This window comes from Tenebrio molitor, chromosome 1, assembly GCF_963966145.1.
Source record: "Tenebrio molitor chromosome 1, icTenMoli1.1, whole genome shotgun sequence".
NCBI classification, from domain to species: Eukaryota; Metazoa; Arthropoda; class Insecta; order Coleoptera; family Tenebrionidae; genus Tenebrio; species Tenebrio molitor.
The window spans coordinates 11,249,758-11,274,462 of NC_091046.1; the positions used below are offsets into that span (position 1 = coordinate 11,249,758).

Here is a 24,705-nt window from a genome sequence, read left to right on the forward strand (position 1 = left end):
GAGACATCTATCATTTTATTTTGTGACTAGGGGGTGTTAATCTATAGAGACGTGTGGGCATGATTTGACAAATTAATAATCGTAAATGTTGGTGTGTTTTTGATACACACTTACAACAAACAAATATTTCGGAACATTGTGTATTGTTTATCGTCACTTTTGTACTGCCGGTTTACGCATAACTGTAATAAATAAAACAAAGCAAATGAGATTGTGATTAAGTAAAACTAATTAAAAATGTAACTCACTTTCGTTTGGAAGTCTGAAGAGAATACTTTCAGGTCGGGCACAAAGTTGTTTTGCTGCAATTTGGAAAAAAAAATATTTGAATATTTGTAAATAACATAATTATTATGCATTTACATAACAAAATATAAATTTTTTTAAATTAAATCAACGTTAGAATTCTGTGTAAAATTTCTATTTTTAGAATTCAACGTTGATCAAATCAATAAGATTCTGCTCTAGCACAGAAAAGGGTCAAAAATATTTTTACATTGCCAGGTAAGCGTATTCGAGTTTAAATCCCAAAACAATAACAAATTTAATCTTTCGATTTGTTTGTGGTAAGCGTTTAAATTATTTTATTGTGATATACAAAATTAATAAATGAGAATTAAGAAGGTTGAAAGTGATGGATTAGGAAGATTCTAGATTTAGATTAACCACTGTTATTTTATAGGTATGTTCGGTACTCATGTTTATGTTTACTACTGTATATTATTGTAAAACGTGGATTGGTAGGTCTTGAAAAGAAAATTATTCCGGCACTTATTATTGTCTTCGCAATCTTAATATATAAAATTGAAAACAATAATGGTGGTGATGGTAATGGTTGTTTTAATAAAAAAAAATCATTCAGGACACGAAACATCATTATTGGCAAATGAAATTTACTTTATCTTCAAACAAAAGAAGCGATTTAATCTGCTGATGTATGTAGTAATAAGAAAATAATAAGAAACTTTCTTAAAGAAAGACTTAGGGCCGGTTGCACCAACGCCAGTTAAAGTTAACTGTAGCTTAAAATGGTTCGTTACTTTAGTTACCTATATTGTTATAACAATGTTTTTGTATATTTTAATCTGTAGTTAAATTTAACTCATGTTAGAATATAGAATATAGAATATAGCCTAACAGCCCTTTCACAATGACGTTAACGTTACGTCGATGTTAAAACGTTAATGTTAACGTTAGATCTAATTACATGTATTTCAGTACTTTTTATAAATTATTTCCGTTGGCTAATGTTAGAATGTAACGTTAAGAATCCAGAACATTTCTAGAATTAACGTTAACGCTAACAATATCATGCAACATTAATTTTCATCATAACGTCATTGTGAACGGTCCACAATGAAATACATGTAATTTCTAGATCTAACGTTAACATTAACGTTTTAACATCGACGTAACGTTAACGCCATTGTGTATGGGCCTTAAGGGAGTCTGTTTCGGCTCAGGGACGCGAGGGTCGCGGGTTCGATTCCGACCCAGGGCGAAATTAAAAAAAAAAAAAGGCTCTATTCTGTCTCGTGATTCGGAAGTCACGTTAAGCCATTGGTCCCAATCTATTGAGTTGATCATCATGCCCCTCATAGATTTGTAAACCAGACCTAGACTGTGTAACAAATTTTTTAATTTGTATATTTTAATCTGTAGTTAAATTTAACTCATGTTGGTGCAACCGGCCGTTATTTGTTTTGAAGGGAAACCTTCAAAATACGGTATATAACTTGATAGAAATATAGGAGAAGCATTTGTGATATAAGTCGATATAAAACGCGGCAGAGATGAAAGATTGGAGAACGAGATGTTAACATAAAAATGATTTCTTTCTTGCTTTATGTTTGTCTAAGACAAAGTGACAAGAATGTGACGGTAATTATAATTTTACTATGTTCGTATTAAACATAAGAGAGATGAAAAACTGTTAAATGAAGAAAAGAAAATGTTGGTAATGTTTGACCAAGAAAACTTCTAATTGATTTGTTGTTGTAGCCACAACAAACGAATCTTAGTGGAATAAATTCTATCCACCAACAGATCTTACGTATTTTGACAGACACGGAGACACGTGACCACACTTACCCACACGATAAAAAGTAGAACGGCGCGTAAAATTTCAATAAGTATATTCATTTTAGTAGAATCAATAATTTTAACAACAGTGAAATAATGAAAACATTTGTACTAAAAATCTATTCGGATAAACTGCTGTCAATCCACCAAGTAAACAACGTGCTGGTAGTATCGAGTGTTCAATTGAAAAGTTCATCAAGTACTTAGCTTTTGAATTTTTCACAACATTGTGAAGTAACAGGTGTTCAATTGAAAAGTTCGTCAAATTGGCTTTGATCTTTGTCACTATCTTTGTCTAACCAACTTAATTTACGATGTTGTCTTTTAAAAAATAAAGTCAAAGCCAATTCGATGACACCTGTTACATAATATGTAAGCACGTTAAGCAGTGACATTTTTGACTAAATTTATTCAGTAACTATGTAATGTGAGTGGCAAGTTATCAAAAAGGTTTATAATTAGAACCGGACATGTCTCTGGTTACATGTTTGGTAGCATTGAATACATACAAAACCTCTTAATTTGACGAAAGTCGCAGCGATGTGTAACCTGTAAAATTTTAGGTTAGATGTGTTTTTTATGTTGAAAACATTAAATGCACATCAAGACATTATTGCCTACGTTGTCGACAAGCCAATTGCGTAGATGTAATCTTCTTGGGATAATCTGCTGGCTTCAAGTCTTGCACGGTAAGGATAAAGATGTAAATTCTTGTGTAACATTTTGTGCGTTGTTCCAAAGGAGAGATTAATTTGCTGACTCAATTGTCACATAGATATTTTTGGTGAATTAATGAAATTGAAATTAAATTTAATTAAAGTTCAATTCCACAGAAAACGAAATTCAACTCAAAAAAAACACGTTACATTCGCAAAACACAACTGACATCTGTCATAGCATTCCTTTTTCGTTCTATCTTCTTTCATAAAAAAATTCATAGGCAACTTGATGAACTTTTTATTTGAACACTCGTTATAAGTGGCGTGAAATATTCGGGCTACCAATGGTACACTAAATAACTTAAAACAATTAGCATGACGCGTTTAGTACTTTTAACTGCGTTATGTTTTAGGAGTAGAATTTAAGAACGTAAAATCTGTAAGTGTACGCTTTTTAGGTAGTGTGAAAATTGTGACTGCAAAAAATTTGAAAGTTTAAGGTCATTGATGGTTAATATTAAATATAGTAGAATTAATTTAATTGGAATAGAGGGTCTATCAGAACTGGCGGACCAAAATAATACGGTGAAATCATCGTCTTCGGAAATAATAGGAAAAATATTTTTAAAAATCCATCCTCATTGGATTTTAAAATAAGAACGTTGTTAATTGACCAATCGCGTGTAGATATAAAATTACCTTAAAAAATTATATTAGTAACTATCGAAACAAATTTGATTGTTGCAAAGACATAATAATTGAATATTATGTCATAATAAATTATTTCTGACAATTACAAAAGTCATTAAAAACGCTTAATGTTTACTTCTTCAGAATATTTTGATATGCTTGTCTTATATGGACAGTGCGATGAGGGTGCCACAGTTGCTGCTCAGGAATACGCAGTTCCTTTTTCCCAATAGGGAACATCCTAGCAGAAATACTATAACCTGAAAAATACTATAACCTAAAAACGTCCGTCATTGCACAAACAATGTGGATACCCAACAATGCATATGCATCATTTGAAATGAATCCATAGTTACAAATAAAGCAGGAAAACTAATTTATAGGTAACTTAACATCAACAACAGGATTGGTCAGTTTAAATTGCTTCTTTCCTAATCACTATTTAAGATAGAGTTTTTTGAACATTTTTCCTATTATTCTCAGAAGATGCTGAATTCACCGTATTATTTTTGTCCGCCAGTTCTGATAGCTCTGTGTAAAGAGTGTTTTTTTTTAATTTGGCGTCGAAGTAGGCGTTGGAGAGTCGATTGTAATCGCACCACTCGTGTAAAAGCGTAAGATTTAAACAGCTGATCCGTGATCCGTAACCTGTATAGTGCGTTCACAATCGACAGTTCAACGCCTACTTCGACGCCAAATTTAAAAAAACACCCGTTATATGTATGTATATCCAATATTCTCCTCTGCCCTTTAAAAGTTTTGACTAAGAGAGTGAAAAAAATTGGTACTAAACACACAAAAACGTCTTCAATTAATATTAGTTTTAATAAATCTGAATAAGCTTCTACCTACATATTGTTGTAATTGTTTTTTAAATATGAATATTAGAGTTAATAGATTTGATATTTTCACATTGCCAAAAAGTGAAATCTTTGCAATTGAGTAATTGAAATAGAAACTGATCGTGGATTTTTTTTAAATAGTTAATAGTTTTATGAAACACGTTTAAGTGATGATTGACGTATGGTTGTAAAAATTTCAGTTTTAACAGTCACCTGAATCAATATTTAATGTTACCTAAAAAATCGTCATTAACTATTAAAAGTGTATTTTATTCACATTACCATATAACATGTGTTGACGCAGAACGCAGGACGTCGAACACTTTATTAAAATTCAAAAGGTTGGCAAAAGCTTTTTGGATGAATACAAAATGACAAAAATGTATAGCAGTTACATTACCAATATTTTTAACGTCAAAATTTTACCCAATTTTCGTTTAATTATTTACACGTCGAGGGTGCAGAACTCCAAAAATTTCAAATCACACAGCACACTCAAATACAAATAAACATTGATTTGTACAAATCATTTTTTTCTTTTTACATCACATATACAGCTAAAATACACTCCATTTTATTATTATTAAATTCTCTTTTAATAAGTAACAATAAGATCAAAAAGTTGCCCCTTTTACTAAATTAAATTTTCCACCAGCCTGGCCGGATATTTTTGCACTGATTGACAGGCATAAACATGCCCTTCAAAACCTAATTATTTTCTAATCAATATGTTTTTATAAGGGGGGAAGTGGATTTAGGTTGGCGCTACCTGCTAACACCATAAAAGTACAGGTGGTTCTATTAAACATATGGGGTGAACATTATAGGGATGATATAAATCTGGATAGTGGTGATGCAGCCATATGTCAGCCTATGTTATGCCTGAACGATCTCATTATTCACCCTCTTGTATTTCATTCATTAGCGCTCTTTGTATGTTTTAAACACGTTTCCGGGTACATTTATGCTGTTGTTACGTCATAAAAAATTCATCGATTGTTTTGAAGATTTTTGTTTATTTATTCGCAGTGCGGCCACTTTACACCTGATGCAATAATTAATTCAAATGTTGATGCAAAATAATACCATAATTCCGTAAACAATAAAATAAGTTTTAATATTTTTTTCTTACATTTTTATTGATAAATATTTTCTTGACAAATAATTGTTACAACAATTTGATATTCCAGCTACGTAATAAATCCAATAAATTTTTGTCGATGTTTTTTATATTTATATTAGGTGCCCCAAAATTCGCGGAACATCTTAGCACTACGTTGTTAATTAGTCATTAAAAATTAAAATGTCAGGTAAAAATACAGCCGTTGAAATGCAGCTCTTGTGAACAGAATCGTTGTCCTGAAGGAACAGCACTACACCTTTCAATTTATTTATTTTTTCTTGATAACATTGTGTATTCTGGAAATTAAATTAGAAAACCATCACAATTTTAAAAAAACTTCTTCTGCTGCTGATTACATGAAAATTTCAAGGAGGGGTGGACCATGGTGTTTTCACTCCATACTTTAGGGTTTTGATTCTGAATCCAAATGGTAAACTCAAGTCTCATCAATTTAACCAGTTTTTCGAAAAATCCATCCAGATCCTTGTTAGCAATGGTTAAATTTGATGATTTGTTGATGGTACTTCTTGATTTTATTATTTTCAAGAGTTTTCTTTAGTCCTTATAGGAGTCACAACTTTTTACTATACATTTTACGGTGGTTAATAGAGAACCATATCCTACGCAAATTCAATATTTTCTTGTGTTACAACCCTTGTAAGATATTTGACTTCCTCTGCATGTCAGACGATTCTCCTTCAAGTTGAGATATTCTTGAAGAGCTCTTAACCACTTGATATGAAAATGTATATTCGTCCAGTATGTTATATTGACCCATACCAACCCATTGTACATAAATTAGTACAATTTTGGAAAATCAACGGAATAGAAATAGAAATAAAAATGAAAAAAACAGTCGTTACTAAATAGTTCTCCGGATAATTCTTAAATGCAGAAAAGCGATAAATTTGAAACTTAGTGTGATATTAATAAATAACCATTCGTTTGTAAACAGATTCACTCGCGCATTTACATGATGTAAGGGAATTATATTTGAGGTATGTAATTAAATTTTTCTATTTTGCTCTTTTCGATACGCGTTTCAGGAACATTTTCTTAAATTTTTAATGTTGGCAGTGACTCATAGTGAGTTGTTGCTACGTGATCACTGCACTTCACGACACTTTAAATTCAAAACTTATAATGTATTCCAACTTTAAAAAAACGATGCTTGGCCATGACAATCTGACAGATTTCATCCTGTATATCTGAATAAAAGTTTGGTTAGGAATTTTGAAAATTTTGAAGGTACAGTGTTGCCATACTTATGTTCCGATTTTTTGCGAATCAATTGAAACTGTATTACAAGAGATTAATAGAGAACCCAGCATTTTTTATTAAAAATAGCAATTGAAAAAAAACCCAAATCAAAATGTAAACATCTGGTGGAGGCTTTAGTCGTTGAAAGAGTTTCAAGAACGCTTGCTTTAGTTTAACAAGCAGAAAACGGATAAGTTCTCCAAAATGGAATCACTTTTTTTTAAAAGACATCTACACTTTATCTCCTCCATTATTTCATCTTCAGAATTATCTTCGTCATTAGATTCCGAATCATCTTCTAATGTTTAGTCCACGAATAATTTCGTTCAGATCTATTTTAAAAAATGGTTCCACTTTTCTGATTTTCCTCTTTTTGTAGTTCTAGTATCCTCCAGATCCTTTTTTGTAATTATGCAATATATAACAGTTCTTCCCCCTATAAATTCATTATACAGTTCAGGATTTCATCGAATACAAATTCATTGTTCTCACATTGAAGATATCCATCAATCTGTTCTAGCCCTTCAACACAGCACGTTTTGTCTCGACAAACACAACTTTTGGCATTATGCACTTGTAATAAACCCTTTAAATTATTACTTTGTGTTGTCTAATTTAAAATAAATTGGAAAAACGTCAAAATGACATTTATTGATAACTTTATTTACTTTTTGTTTTAGAATCATCTTGCAACATAGCACTTCAAATTTAGTTACAAAAAATTTACAACCAAAATGAAATTAAATATAACTACTACTTTCCTCAATACTGCCAATTTAACAAAATTAAAACATGGCAACCTATCGTTTTTTTAAAGATGGAATAGATTATACAATTGTTCGTCTATTTACCAGCGTTACCAACCCTTATACAGGATGTCCCTGGCGTACATCCCGTTAACCACGTGCTCCGCTCTTTCTGCTGAGAAAGATTTCACTAGAATTTTTTTGTTTAACCTTATAGTTTTTTAAACTACAGCAATTTTAAGTTAGCCAATCACAACAGAAAAATTACAGATAAATCTACCATGAGCTGTTTCCTAGGAAACGCTGCATTGAATTAATATTTGTCTACGATGATTGGTTAAAATAAAATCGTTGTAACTTAAAAACAAGAGGATTTAAACAATTTTTTTTTTGCAGAATCCATTTTGGAATAAATATTTACATTTGCAGTTAACGGAATGTACGTCAGTTCTGGGACACTCTGTATTTGCCAAATATAATTTTCCTAGCAATAGAAAAAATATTGTATTATACTCGTTTTACAAGACATTTTGTCGCACTTGTTTGCTTAAAAAACACGTGCGACAAAATGGTGTCTTATAAAACTCGTATAATAAATTACTACATATTTTCTAATTTGCTGTTTTAACAAAGCTGTTAACGCATTCGTTTTGAATGCGTTAATAAGCTATTAACACATCCGAAATCTAGGAACTTTTTTCGGTTGGTAACACACATTGCCGGCAGCAAATTGACTGATATTCTCTGCTATTTGCCGCATTTCTAGATAATTCATCTTTAATTGCAATTTCACTTGCGGAAAATGACAATTATATTTAGTCTAGATTCAAATTTAAAATTTTACTTTAAATGTTAACCATGAAATAAATGTGTCACCAACTGTCACAAAATTCCCTAAATTATCGAAATTGATTTTATTTATAAAAAACATGTATTTAATATACAAATTAGAAAAAATAGCATAAAAAACTCGTTTTATAAAACATAAGAGCACTCTTCATTTACAGGCACTCCTGCCTGCGGCAGTCGTGCTGCAAATCTGACTCGTGTCTTAATATAAGTTTTATAAAACTCATGTTTTAGTACACTATTACACAATTGTAATTTTACAAAATTTTGTAAGATTTTATCACATCGAATGGGATATTAACTTTAAAACTAGTAAAATTACATCATTTATGTTATTTAGTTCAGACAGATAATAGGTTTAAAATATCTCAAATACGTGATACTCTTTACGCCTTAAATTTAGGAGTAAAATTTGTACAAAGAAAAAGTAAAATTGCCTCTTTTTATCTGTGATTTGGTTTAAGTTTACTCTAAAGAAAAATTATGTTTAATATTATACTTTTTTAGCTATGCCAATGTAAATCTTTTTATAGATTTAATTACGAATTAACCTTGAGGAATGGCTTGGATTTAATGTGAAATTTTGAAAAATTATTGTAAGCAAATATCTTTATCTACAATCGTGTAAAAAGTAGGCACTTTTTGCACTAAAAATAGTTGTCAAAGTTGACGTTTAGTGAACTGACGGAATCGTGCCATAAAACTTTTAGTGCACGCTTTTATCGCACAAAACTGTCAGAATACAACAATACAATTTATTGGAGACATTGTTTAAAAGTAGGTTGCTAAACGACGTGGTTCGCAAACGACTTTGGTTATTCATAAAATATTGAATCAATGATAATTATTTTATACAAATTTATGTTGAAACCGGTGCGATGATGTCACGATCGTAGATAAAATATTGTAAGACATACGGGTAAAAAGTTCCTTTGTTGCACTCACATCCTTTAACATACTCCCTCGTACCTCGCTCGTATTTTAAACCCGTTCGTGCAATAAAGGATAACTTTTTACACTTATATCTTAAATAACTATTTGAGTATTGAAAAATGATTTGTTTTTTTACTAACAATAACAATTATTTTGAATTGGTTTTTTGCCCTTTGATTTTTTAATGTGCAATGAGAGTGGAAAAGAATTCAGTTCATTCTCTATCCAGTAATACGTACAAGTATTATTTAAATCGGCCGATTTAATCCAAAAAGCATAAAAAAAATCCTATACATACGAACATAAATTTTAAACATTTTATTAAGAATACAGAACATGCCATTATGGGTAATTGTTCACTTTAACTACTTCTGGAATTTTCGCGTTTTTTCTGGCTAGATAGCCTCAGGGCGTCCTCCTAGATCGTGTCCCACCATTCAAACCTTGTGCAAATGCCTTTTTTTCTCTCTTGTTGTGTTTCAAGGTCGCGTCAAGGTCGCGCCAAGTCTTAGTAGAACTAAAGGGTAAGGAAAATTTTCATTTGCACAAGGTTTGACTGGTGGGAAACGATGTAGGAGGACGTCCTGAGGCTGTCTAGCCAGAAAAAACGCGAAAATTCCAGAAGTAGTTAAAGTGAACAATTACCTCATTATGTACCAAATAGTAAAATCAATAAATAAAAAATATCAAATAAAATTCTTAAAATGAACTGCGCTGTCTTCCTGACAGATAGTCAAATGGTATATAACGATCCAATTTGTCATCGTCGCTTTTTACAAAATGTACTGATGTGTGTTTATGTCTTAATTAAAAATTAAAACGATAATTAATCTTAAAAAAATATTCTACATACATTCAATTTTTTAGTTGCCCCACATGCGCCGCCATTGGTAGGAACAGAACAATTTAATTTATGCCAAAAGATAACAACTTAAAAATACAAATTGACCTGCTCGAGGATTTTTCCCAAACATCAACGACATCAATTAAGAAATTTTATGTCTTACATTGCACTCGCACTGTAACACTTTATCTAGAAAAGGTATGTTTAGACACCCTTAAAAATGCTTAGTCATAACATGAAGATGCCGAAATGAAAGCAGATACATTTTTCAAAGTTAATCAGTAAGCTTCTGAGAGTCATAATTTGTGATGACTAACATGACTCACTTGACAGGAAGATAATAATTAAACACTCGCTGGAAAAAATATGTGTTCAGTTGTTGTGCTAATAAAGTGCATCGTATTAAGTAGTCTGTATTACTTCTTAATCTTCCATTAAAAAATCTCATCACCTCTTCTATTTCCATCTTCTGAACTGAAATCATTGTTTTTAAATGTAACTGGGAATTTAAAAGCCACTCTCGGTACGTACTATTTTTTATTGAACATTAGCTCTGTCAAGCACATCCATTTGTTACACTAAAGAAAAGTTAAATACGCTATTCACGAATGGGTAATTTTCTTCAAAGCATTAATTAACTGTCACTTTAGCTTAAACGTGGCAGTGTAGACGTAACAAAAAGTGTAAATTCGGAAAGATAATTGTTTAATGTTTTTCGGAAATCGTTGGAATTGTCGGATTCATTACTTGTCATTAATAATGGACGATTACAAAACGCTGTGTCAACGTATCGAATCACAGCGTAGTGTAGACGATTGTCGTATGCGCGCGATCCGCTCAATAAAAATAAGGTTACGTAATAATTCGCGTGATGTAATGTCTGTAGATGGCGACACGCACACTAATGAAATATCAGGTAATTAGCCCTAATACAATAATGGCCATATGTTAATAATCCGGTGGTGTAGCGCTACGGTCGACCGCGACATGCCCGCCGCCGATGACACGATACTCTTTTTATTCGCCACCACTGGAACGAACTCTCCATGAATCTTTTATGTACACACCAGAGATTTTTATAGAACACTTTGAATTACTGTGTTGACATGAACTATTTATATTTTTCATAAATTTTATATATTCGTCGTGCAGCGATGCAGCGCTTGTTTAAGGGACCATTTCATTATTCAATTTTTCAACTGCCCCATTCTTTATTCAAAACTGCTTTCGTCGGGTATTTCGTGATTAAAGTGCGTGAAAAACGCGACCTACGTCACGACTAAATCCACAGTAATGTTTAAACGAGACTGTCACTGACTTGATACGTGAAAGGGGCGAATTAAATTTACAAATCGGTTAAAGAGTGTTTCGGTGGCATGATTTGCAAGTTGCGGCTGTCGACTCAAAACTGGACAAGAATACACATTTACTAAAATCATCACAGATGCTTACTTATTTTGTTGTTATTTTAATATTGTTACAGCATCTTCTGAGTGTGCTTTTAATTCGAGAAATTGTTAAACATATAAAAAATTTAATATCTCTCACTGGCGTATACTGAGATGAGATTTAAGGTTGTCTGATTTGAGATTCACCAAATCAGTCATTTTTCTATTATACAATTTCACCTTACACTACAATAGAAGAAATGTTTTGACATACATACCTACTTATACTACCACTGTAATTTCATTGTATTCCAAAAAAGCATTAGTTCCATAACATACATAATATGTTTACCTTATATTTCATAAATTACGAAATCAAATCTATTGTTCAAATTAAATTTAAAAAACACAGAGTGATCAACAAGAAAACAAATCAAGAGTGCTACCTCATCTTTTGTTTTATCGAAACGTCTGTCTTAGCTTAATCGTACACATGTATACTTGCTATACACAGTCATTTTATGGGTTGCCTCCTTTCGAAACACCGATTATTCGAAATTAATTATTAATAATTCAATAACAATAACACTCATTTTACCACTTATTCTGGGATAATTATTGTTGCTTACAATTACAGGAAACGTCCGTAAATTTTGGGGAAAGCGAAAATTTTTTTCAAGGTTAACATCAACACCGTTGCTTTAAAACTGACATTTCTTTGACATTTCACTGAAAAATCTGCTTACTAGTGGCGTTGCGTTTGGCAATAAAGCTGTTTTTGCTGTTTTTTGACAGGCATCAAGACACGTGTGACGCTCAGCTACGTGGATACCACGCGATAAAAAGTGAAACGGCGCGTTAAAATTCACCATATCGTTCATCTTAGAAGAATCAATAATTTCAGGAATAGTTTATAACAATTAAAAACATTCGTACCGAAAATGTGATCAGATGAACAACTGTCAGTCCACAAGTAGACAACGTGCGCGTAGGATTACAAATGGCGTGAATTATTCTGCAGGGCTGCCAATAGTATACAGAACAACTTGAAACATGACGTGTTTAGTGTCTTTCACTGCTTTATGTTTGGAATTAGAATTTTGAAACGAAAATTTAACAGTAAATGAACAGTAATAGACGAGGTAATAGATTACAAAAGTTATTAAACTACAGCTTCATGTCATGATTATTATACCTAATTTGCGAGTCTGTACCTATATTTTTTTAAATTTAAATTTAGCCTCAGAGTAGGCGTTGAAGAGTCGATTGTGAATGCACTACGGATTACAGATCACGGATCAGCTGTTTAAATCTAACCTCAGTTTTGCCTTGTTTGTGTTTTTACTCTGCAGACGAGTGGTGCGTTCACAATCGACTCTTCAATGTCAACTTTGAGGATAAATTTAAATGAACACCGGATATAAACATCCACCATGCGTCGAATGCCTCAGAATTGGGGAACTTGGTGGATTTTGTGAAAGATTTATTAGGATAGATACATCGCTGTGAGTCAAGAGGGCAAAGTATGAAGTGGAAATACAATCCTCCACGAAAATTTTGTGTGCTCACCTAGAGAGAGAAAATTAAAAGAGATGTGTTGTTTCACAAGACAACGCTTTCTTCTTTCAGATCTAGCCCCCAGAGATTTAATACCAGCAAAATTAAAAGAACACCTTTGTTTTACTTATTTGAAGGACTTTGAAGCAGTGAGATAAGAGGAGCTCGAGGCACAAGGAAAAGCATTTTTCTAAGTTTTAAGTGAGTATGCTAGGAATTATTTGGTACTTCGTAGTTCACGATTATAAACGACCAACCATTCTTGTATACATGTATTTATAGTCTCACATTGTTATACTTTTCATATCCCTTAAATTTTCCTTTTTCTTTTATTTTCCAAACATCTTTTTAAAATACATTGGATCAAATGAAAATTTTCAGTTTAAATTATATTTTTAGACTTTACTTTAGAAAATACATATATTGGTATGAATTCTTAACGGTTCCTGTTTGTATGCATTACTGTAAAATTGCAACATATTCCTTATTTGCATATTTTTAACATATTTGATATCAAGGTTTGTTTTAGTTTTGCAATCGGCGACTGAATCGAATACGTGATTCACTTTTGGGAGTTGGAGTAGAGGAACACTCTGTTAGCCGAAATAATCTATATTTCCCCCGGATCGATGAAAAGCATAAATTGCTAAAGTTCATTTCATACAAATATCACGTATTCTTCAGTGAAAGCTTTATACAATTATTTTTGTTTACAACATAACTGGTTGTACTAAATCTAAATCGTAGTAAATGCAAAACTGTAAATTAACTCGAATGAAGCATTCTTTTTTGTTATTTTTTATACTGACCATCTGATGATGACAACTTGGCTGTTGAAATGCGCCGCAGTTTTAGTTCAGTAATAAACTGCATTTGGCGTAAGGGAAACAATAAATAATTGTTATAGAATGTAGAAACATAAGTAACATTCAGATCTTTATATTTAATGAAAAATATTTTTTTTTCTTTTTTTCGTCACTTTAGGTCAATGATGTTAACAGAAATTATTTTGTTTTCAAACGTCCGTAAATGCGGACATTATACTGCTGCATTGATAATGCTAAAGTGTCACTTCAGTGTCATGGCGTCTAACGAGCTGACGAGCGTCCGTGAAGTTATTATCTCCGCTGAGGAGCGTCCGTGAAGTTATTATCTCCGCTGATGAGCGGCTGTGAAGTAACCTAGCTAAATCATTTGAAACTCCTATCTCAAATTGTAACAAATTTGTATCTGAATGTGAGATATTGAAAGCTGAAGTGAATAAATAAGGTTTAATCAAGAAACTTGTACATTATTGCAAAACGTACTCACAAAATCTATCCAAATTAAAACTGGTTGACAGACGGATAATAATTATTTTCCATTTTGTTCAAAGCGTTGTTTATACTAGTCATAGTTATAGTAACGCTTTGCAAAACGAGCTATATTAATTTATCTTATTTTAGCATTTCTTAGTTGGTTCTTTTGGAAAAAGTTTAAATGAAACACATTTTATTACTCAAAATTTACCAGATTTTTTTTAAATTATCACTACAGGGTGTTTAAGGTAACAAACTTTTCTGAGATGCACAGCTAGGTTAAATGAACAACTTTTCTTAGTGACATTTTTTTCAATTTGCTTTTTTTATTATGCTGAACTAAACTGACTAAACTCTGTTTCCACTGTTTGAGAGCCACAGTTCGTATCTGTAATTATTAATACCAAGCTAATAAGGATTTGTAAAGGAAGCTGCCGCCATTATAATTTAGAAATCTGGTGGGTCTCACACAGTAGTTCTTCAAATTGAAAAAATGATTACTAGAAAATACTAAAAAATGTTACTAGAATAAAAATGTAATTTTGTCTATTTCTTTACACAGGAGAAGTTTGTTACCTTATACCCCAAACACCCTGTATACTGGTATACAATATCTCTTAAATTCGTTTTTACTGATGAGTTTTTTGCATCTTGTTAAATTGTTATTTTACGTTGTACCAAACCAGTTCGTGTGTGTTTTAGCTGTGATGTTCCAATAAAGCTATTATCTAATAGTTAATGCTTCTTTAAAAATTTAAAGCGAACTCAATTTAGCGACAACCATCGCCGAATAAAACATGGATTCGTAAAGTACAAAATTGTGATAAGTTATTCATGCAACTTTAAACTTCTGCACGTACGTCATGTATTACAAGTTTAAAGCAAAAATAATAATTTATTAACACGTGTTCGCGTCCACTAAAACATCGATATTATTCGGATGAGACATCGAACTTTACGAATTTTACGCCTGTCTATATTATATACTTGCGGATACGACGGGGGAACAAAACTGAAAACTCAAAGTCCGGAGAACTGTTATTACAGGACTAGTACTGGAGGGTAATAATGTTTGAACGGTTGGTATAATGACACCTCCTCGAACAACTCGTCCTATATCGATTATCAATTACTCATATTTCAGTCGCGGTCTTCACTTCACCCTACCGTTCCTCTCTCTTTCCCACGAATTTACTTGATTGATATTTGCGTTATTTGTCATCAGAAAAATATTGTTGTACCGTTTCCCCGCGTCATTTATTTTAATTAATCGCCCGTTCGCGCACCCACATGATCCTTCCGAAATTGCCAAAGAATATGGGAAAAACAGCTGTGTATTGACGAAAAAGCTCTTTCACCTCAGTTTCACATTTGATCCTTCACAATTCCATCACCGTAAGGAAGCTTTAGAAACGGCCTGGAGTGAAGGTCAGTGAATAAATTATAAAGATGTGAGTCTCCATTTAATTTTTTATTAAGTCACGTTGAAGCATGCAAATTGCAAAACTGATACTGAGTATTTTTTCTGTTCTTTTTTGAAAAGTATGTTTAAAAAAATCAGTACTGTCATGCAATTCACAGTCAAGTATAGATATGGAGATAGAGACATAGAAGATTTTATTATTTAAAACTCAAAATCTATGGAAAATTGTCGGTATAAACACAAGGTGATTCACGAATAGTGTCTGATTTAGTGCCACATAAATTACTCTCTCATAGAATATTTCGCTGTTTTACAATTTGAATAAAATTTTGTGATCCTAGTAATCCGATTTCAGAAAACAATAGTGTCAATCAAATGTGTCAAAATAATTATATTTTTGTAAATAAATCAGACACTATTCGTGAATCACCCTGTATATGAGGTACCCATGATTTGTCTTTTTTCTAATTGCTGTTGTAAAATGGGTTTCATAAGTTCTAAAAATGTCTGATTTATTTGTTATGAACATTTTCGAGAGATTTGACAAATTCAAAAAATTAGTAAAGTACATTTATATTGTTAACTAAAAATAACAGAGAACCAGATCATCTCAGTTATTAAAACAATAAACCTTCACTTGTTACATTATTGAGGTAGATAAGCTTTTATTAGTTTTATAGTTACACGAAAACATTGAACATTGAACATCGTAACAGCAGAACTAAACAAGATGACAATATATTTTTTTGTTCGACACTGTCAGAATTTGAGAATTTTCTCCTATGTGAACGGATTTTGATAAATGTCACAACTTGTCAAAACGAAACGTCAAGCTAATTTTAAAGATTTTTAGGCGGTTTGGAGTCTTTAAGGGGCTCGTCGAACAAAAAAACGTTGTATTCAACTCGTTCGTGTGTAAATTGGGCTCTTTTTGGCACTCGTGGGCCTACTATTTTGCGTTCTTGACTTAGGCAACCACAATAGTTATTTTCATATGAGTAGCGCTGTCAGATCACTTTTCAGGTATGAGGCCGAAATTTGAAGCACGTGGCGTTAGCCAAGTGCTGCAAAACAGGCCGAATACCTGAAAACTGACAGCGCACGAATATTGAATAACATTTTTCGTGTTCGTTTAGGCAAAGTCTTAAAAAACATTAATTTATTGTAAATTTTGAGGTTATCTTTGACAGATGTCAAATTAGGTATATAACCGGCAAAGTTCATATATTTAGTTATATACCACTTTCCCGGTTATATATCCCAGGAAACGAACACGAAAATGAATTTCCGAATAGGAAATCTGCTTTAAAGACAGAGTAAGTATTAAAGCGTTTACTAAAAATGATTCAATTAATCTAGCAGAGATACGTATTTTTTTAGTAGTTTTCCATTTCATCCAAAATTCTTATGTTAGCAAAGGATATTTTACTGCCTTGGGGTATTACATGAACATCACACTCTGACTAAAGACTACAAAACTACGACATTAACATTACCAACAGTCACATATCTGTTTTTAAAAGAATTGTACACACTGGTGTGCAATTTAGGATCTCCTAATCAAAAATGTAAATTGGGCTTTGGAGCCCTAGAATGAAAAAGAAACTGAAAATGTAGATCTTTTTGGGATTGGTTTCAGAATCCAAATAAGAAACTATTTATTGGCAGTACCACACATGAAATATAATTGATACTTTTTGCAATGTTTAAAAAATAGTTGGACACATTTGTAATTAATCATTAGATTGGTCCCAAAAGAATGTGATTTGGTTCCGGATATGATTCTCCAAAATAGATGGCATAGAAAAGAAAGGAAAGTTGTATTTTTTTTGTTAGTAAAAATAAATAAATAATAAAAAAATTTACTTGAAAATGCGGTTCCTCAAAACTCAGAACGTTAAAGTATGGAATTGCGATTTCACTATCTTCAAGAAAATTTCGAGCAACCATTCCAGCATAAAAAATGACGTCAAGTGTATTTTGAAATTTTGACGTAAAGCTTGATTGTCTATTTGTCTCACACATAAAGCGGTGATTACACAAAATTAATTTCCAAAGTATGTCATGTTATCAAGAAAAAAGAAGGAAAATTTCTAGGGCTGCTGTTCATGATACCGTTTTCAAAATATTGCAGCATTCCTCCTATTTCCCAGATAACCCTAAGTAATTGCTATGTACGAGTATTTAACATCCTTGCGTATATCGGGTGTTTATTTAAATTTCTCCTCAAAGTTGGCGTTGAAGAGTCGATTGTGAACGCACCACTCGTCAGTCTGCAGAGTAGAAACACAAACAACGCAGGAAGTGAAGTTGGATTTAAAAACAGCTGATCTGTAATCCGTGGTGCGTTCTGAATCGACTCTTCAACGCCAATTTTGAGGAGAAATTTAAATGAACACCCGATATTATTGCTAAAATATCTACTGCTACTATAGTGCTTATAAATGATCTCATGACCTACTTCCACAACTTAGATTTTAGCTGAAATGTCATGTCATTTATAACACAATTGAGTAAAAAAATACTGTTATAATTAAAATATATTTATCATGTATTTTTATTAACATGCCTTGTTGCACTTTTTTGTTGTATTTTTTTACTAATAATACCTATATACTGCAAGCTTTTACGATAGAATGATTTTTCAACATACTATTGTGTTAATACCGATTCAAAGATACCTCTAGAGGTATTTTTTTCTTTTAACATAAAAGTATGTAAATTCTCGACAAATCAATTCTGTATAAGGAATATATGAAATAAAAAAAAAAATTAAAAGTACATTTGATTTTCGGCTTGTCTGAAGCATATTTTATTTTTTGAAAAAATTGTAAAGCAGGCATCTTTAAAACCGATTCAGTCCGAAGAGCTTGAAATCGTCGCTAACAGATCGATTGCCTACAAATATTAATAAATAAATAATTTTCACTGAACATCACAATCGATTATGCGTATTTATTTCTTAGAGTGTTTAAATAATTTATTAGACTTATGAAGTTTAATTACCGTTATGGAAGATAATTGAAAATTGTAAACATTTTACACGAGTATGAAATCTATTTTAATTAGAATACAAAATAAATCAGTAATTCTTGGTTGCACTACTTTTTATCAAGATAGCATTTTTAAATTGGCGATACTTAATATGCACCGGTAATACAGGGTTATTATAAATGTTTCTAACATCGTAAATGGCTGTGTGCCTTACTTAGGTGAGCCGCTAGATGTTAGAAACGTTTATAATAACCTATTACTATTATTATATCCTCCTTATATATTCACGCCCATTAAATTGTGCTCTCAAACGTCATTTAACAGTACATAACAAAGAAATGTTAAATTATGACCATCGGATGAAAGTATAAATTCGATTGACCACTAATGACAATTCCGAAAGGATCGAGTAATGACCAAAAGCGGAATGGTCGCTTCGCAAATAAGTACACCAATATTAGCCCTCTGAAATAACTACATGGGAGAAAATAATTATCATCCGTTAACAATATATTAATAATAGGTTAGTAATACCGGAGCAGCGTGGGAAAAGCCACAAGTGCTGCCACCTGATTATACGTCACTTAAACCCTCATGGCCTACTGCTATTAGACCCGTTTCACTCACGCTACTATTTTTTTATCATCTGCACCGCGACCAACTTGCATGAAATTCTCCTCTAATTTGCTTAATCCAAGAAACTTGAATTGTAGTCCTGAACAATACTCGGGAATCTTAATGAACGGCTTCGTTCGTCCTTTCGAATAGTATCGAGCGAGCCACTTAATATTTCACGTTTTAAGTTTACTTTTTAAAAAGTCATAGGATTGTCATGAAATTGTAATTGAACAATAATTCCCTGGTTGACAGGCTGCTTGAAGGAAGGGGGCAGGTTTCGAAATCCCAGGTATGTGAGAGAAAGAGTTTTAAATGCAGATGCGAAAATGATGGTGCATTATGATGATTTAGAAATGACCAGGTTGAATTGCAATTTGTAATTGCTACACTAAACGTTGTATTATCCTGGTTTGAAATGTATCTTTAATTTCATAATTCCCGTCTAAAAAACCGTCATTAGTCTAGTTCGTGTCGTAATTAATAAATCGATGCGAAGTTCTTGCCAGAGGAATACGCTTATTTATTAATATTTAATATAATTACGAAAAAATAATTAACAGTCATCAAGGGAGAAAACATCGAAAGTTGGAGAATAATTGGATCGAGTCGTAAGTAATGATTAAGTCCGTTTCACAAAGTTTAGACAGAGCTTTTAATACAACTTCGATTTTAAATTACTATCATATTTCATGAAAGTTGTTAATTGCCAGTCTGTGTCGGTGGAATTTTTTATACGATTAGTTTCATGGTAGTAGAGGATGGGTGACATTTTTAATGTGGTCTGGCGTTTTATAGAAATAAGTTTGTCCATATAAAAATAAATTCTGGGGAATAAATTCCGTAATGACCAGTGTCTGACATCGAGTAGCCATAAATTCATTTAACAACTTTAGTGGGCTCTTGCTAGCCACAATTTATTGATCCTCGGGGATTCTCCCGTGAATTTACTAGTACTGGTGAATTCTATCTGAGTAGTTGGCCCAACTATCGCTCCCTGAACATGACCAATAACTGTAAGTTTGAAGGTTTCATAGTACTTAAGACGTCTTGAAAGTAATTTTTATCGGCGGCAATTTTTTGAGCGGGGCGTTTTATTATTATTATTTTATTACTAACCACCGCCGCGTATAATATCCTGGTGTTCCACATTATAAACTAAATCATCTCGCTTTTGTCTAATCTGTTGTAAATTGTTGTCAAGTAAAAATCAGGTGAAAGGTGTTGTTATTGGAACACAATACAGATCTGAGCTTTTGGCGCGAAAGCTGTGCCGGAAGCTCGGCTAACTAGATCTGGTAAGTAATGCATGAGTGTACGATCGCAGCGCTCAGATGGCCCATCAATGATGCATTGCCTACCGCGATGTTGACAAACATGCCTCTCTTCACATTGTCGCAAACTTCTTACGACTAGCTAAATCTTTAACCATCCCACATAAAACAATGAAAGATTTGTTTGTTATTGTTTGGTCATTACAGTATATAAGTCTGGATTAAGGAAACGAGCTTTGAAAAATTAATTACTCTGTTTCATTTGCCCTAGTATAAGTGTGATTGGGGTAAATAAATAAATAAATAGCTTTATAAATATGGGTAAGTCATGTGAGTTTGAATACGTCAAAAGAAAAAAGAAACAAAACAAAAACATGCTAGACATACTATACACTTTCAAAATTGTTTCCTAATTTTTTACTTTTAAGTTTCATTTCACCAACATTTGAATTATAAATATTTTCTTGAAATAGTTATTTGTATCACAAGGCTAGAAAATGGCATTTTGCAAGTGCAAGCACGGTTTGTAGGGCAGAGGCGCCAGCGGAGACCCACAAGTGCGAGTACTTGCAAAACATTTTCTAGCCGTGTAATACACAAAATTTTTTCGGCCGACAATTTATTTAAAGCAAAATATAATTATTTTTGTTAAAAAATTAGCAGATAGGGAATTTATTTTTCTTCCATTGGCAACATAAAGGATTAAAGATGCGACTGTCACGACAAAAATCAACCAATTCCTCAAATATTCAAAACCGTCGTCGTCGTTTCTGTTATTCCTAACCCATCGCTTGATACCCCCCTCGGCCCCTACTGCTATACACAATGTACAGCTTGCGATAATGGATACAAATTTGCCCGACGTCAATATTTTAAACTTAAAAAATTGTACAAAAATGCCACATGACACTGACATTTTGTGCTGCCAACATAAAATCTTTCATTAAAAATTCCTGTGTCGATTTTCTTGCCTAGGCAGGGAAATGCTAGTTTCCAGACGATTTAGACGAATGAAAAATCAGTGTTTCTAGACGGAGGCCGAAAAAAAAATTATACAGTTTGTTTATAAATTGTTCATTGTTTGCAGTTATCCAAACGTATAGACGAGAAAACGTAGTTAGAACTCTCTCTACTTTCTCTAGTTTATGTACAATTAATTTCAAAATTATAGAGTACACCTCAAAAATCAAGAAGTCAATTTATTACAGTTTTTTCACGTGTGAAGATGCCTTTTTGAAATTTGAACGTCATATTTTTTATATAGGTTAGGTAAGTTTGATAATATAAAATGTCGCTGATATTTTAGAACACTATAATACCTATTGTCTGTTTGATCCTCTGCACGGTGCTCTTCGCGATGTTATAATACTGAGCTATCCTCCGGATCGACCACCCTTCTTCTTCTAATTTAGAAAGATTGACCACTTTCGCATTTTCGGTTAAATTACGCATTTTGTTTGTCACATTGACAAAAAATGTAAGTGTATTTTACACTGAAAAAAAATTAGGTGTACTCTATAATTTTTAAATTAACTGTAACTGCTATTGATAAGATGGCGTGATGTTATGTATCCTATATCACTTCTAGATAAATGATCTATCCTCTGGTGAAAGTCCCGTCGAAATCGGTTCAGTGTTTAAGACTCCACAGAGGCACTAACAAACATAGAAATATATAATAGGTACCTACAAGCGACGCACTCTCCTGTTTCCATACTTGAAAGAAAATTCCTATGCAGTGAATTTTTTTATCAATGAACCATAGGGATTAACATGGTATAAACTTTTTCTGATTGTTTTTTAAATGTTATTACATTACATTACATTACATTAATAATTTCATAATTTTAACCCATTTTAAAATTTCATTAACGTTAGGAGGCTCTCTACTGACATTGAAATAAATTACGAAGCTCTAAAACTCTATATCACTCTTAATACTAATTTTTCGTAATAATACAGGGTTATTCTAAATGATTGTAGTCGAAGTAGGCCATGCCCATGTTATTACGTTTTTGCCGCTTTCATGTGAACTGTCAGTTATGTCGCTGTCACTGTCATTTTGTAGGTGAAAAGTGCGGTGATGAGATTTTTATTTATTTTTGTTAAATTAACGATTGAATCCAGAAATATTGAGTTGTTCTACAATCAATTTTAAAAATATTCAGTTGTTTTGCACCCAATTTAACACATCATTTTGATGATTTATTTTTATGTCGAGCCGCAACCATAAATTTTACATTCAGTTTTCACGCCTACTTCGACTACAATCATTTAGAATAACCCTGTATAATTTATAATAAGTCACCAATATGATTTTATTATAAATTTATATAATCAACTTTAAGTTTGACAAGAACGAAAAAAAAACAATCAAAAGTAGACTTCAGTCGTTTTTGTTCATTCTTAAATCAATTTTAGTTGGCTTTATTTTTTTTTAAATCATGGCTATGTTAATTAAAGAAAACTTGAGAAAAGACACCAGAAAAATATAATCAAGGAAGTACTTATCACTGTGTCAAATTTAGATCAAAGCTGCCAACCATGTAAAATAGAAAGTTCGACAAGAAACTTTTTCTATCTCACGTATGTTGCACAGAAAATTTCTGAAAATTTTATCCATATTCCACCTATACAATCAAACTATGCTAGCGTGCGTTTATTTAAATTTATCCTCAAAGTTGGCGTTGGAGAGTCGATTGAGAATGCACCACTCGTGTAAAAGCGTAGATTTAAAGAGCTGTGATTCTTTATACGTATAATGCGTTCACAATCGAGTCTTCAACGCCTACTTTTAGGATAAATTTAAATGAACGTACGATATAAGATAGGTGTTTATTGTTTTGTACACCGTCAATTATGGTTTGGTAGCCTTAATTATCACCATTGATTTCTAAAATAAAATAAAATAGGTATTTGACGATGAAAATGCATTTGAGAAGAGATATATGATAGCCCTTGCTTAAAGAACGATAAAACAGAACAGCGGAGAGTCACTTATACTCTCATTTATTTGTAGGTAGGTAAATATGTATTTAAATTTGAAAGTAGTCGACGTTTCAGTTTTCACTTACATATTTTTCACTGGTTTATCGCTCCGCCTTTGCGCAGATATTTCCAAGGTCACAGCCCATGAGAGAATCCAACACCTCTAATTGGTAACATTTTGAAAACTACATTTTTGAATATTACTTGAAATTCGCCGCCGTATAGAGAACTACGGCAGATAGAGCAAAGTACAGAAACTTTTTTTTAGAATTTCATGCAAAACAGCCGTACTGTAGATTTTATAGATAGTTTAGTTATGAGAGACGTTCAAAAGCCAGTCCAGAAAAGATATAAATTTAGAAAAAAACCTAAATGTTGCCTAAAAATTCTAAAAAAATCCACATACATGTATAGTCTAAAACTCTAGATACTGTATAAAAACGTTTAATGTTTTAATAATAAGTAATTTCAATCACTTACGGCTTTTAACACTGAAAAACGTAACATTTTAATTTTCATTGAATTTACTAAACTTTGAAATGTTCCCAAGTGTGAACCATGTATCGCAAAATTATGATTCTTTTTTTAACTGTAGATCGTTTCATCCTTTGAAGGATGGTATGTACAATGTTTTTTTGTTATAACTGTATATAATTTATTTTAATTATTATAACTACAAGTTATAGTTTCAGATATTTTATGTATAGGAACAGAAAATACCATATTATATTCCAATATCTTAACCCTCCACCTCCAGTTATTCAATTTAGAAAATAAATTGTAGATTCCAACTATTATTTTATTGTATGCTTTTTCAAGATATAAAATTTAGGCCCGGTTTATTCACCTTCAAGTAACTTTCATTGAACGATAATTACCATGAATCTACCAATAGCAGATCCTAAATCATAGCAACTACTGGCCAGATAAATTTACTTGAAGGTGAATAAACCGGCCCTAAAAGTTGTTATTTTTTGCATTATTGTTTCATTCCAACAACAAATGTACATAACAATGAGAAATATTATTGGTAAATACACAATACCCAAACATGATATCTTTGAGTTTAAATATTGTTTCACATACTTATTGTTTTAGTATTTTTGGTAGTTGTGAATTTGTATTACTATTACTATTTAA

At 32.0% G+C, this 24,705-nt stretch overlaps 1 protein-coding gene across 2 annotated transcripts in view; it reads right to left on the bottom strand.

Annotated features, from left to right (window-relative positions):
- The window catches only part of acj6 (abnormal chemosensory protein 6), a 61,710-nt gene that overhangs the window by 30,137 nt on the left and 6,868 nt on the right, over window positions 1-24,705 (bottom strand). Inside the window, exon 2 of one of the 2 annotated variants that reach the window (XM_069045628.1) lies at window positions 249-302. The exons of the other annotated variant lie outside the window; for it this stretch is intronic. Within the exon in view, the coding sequence (XP_068901729.1) occupies window positions 249-302 (54 nt within the window). The remainder of the gene's footprint in view (window positions 1-248; window positions 303-24,705) is intronic. 2 annotated transcript variants of the gene reach the window in all.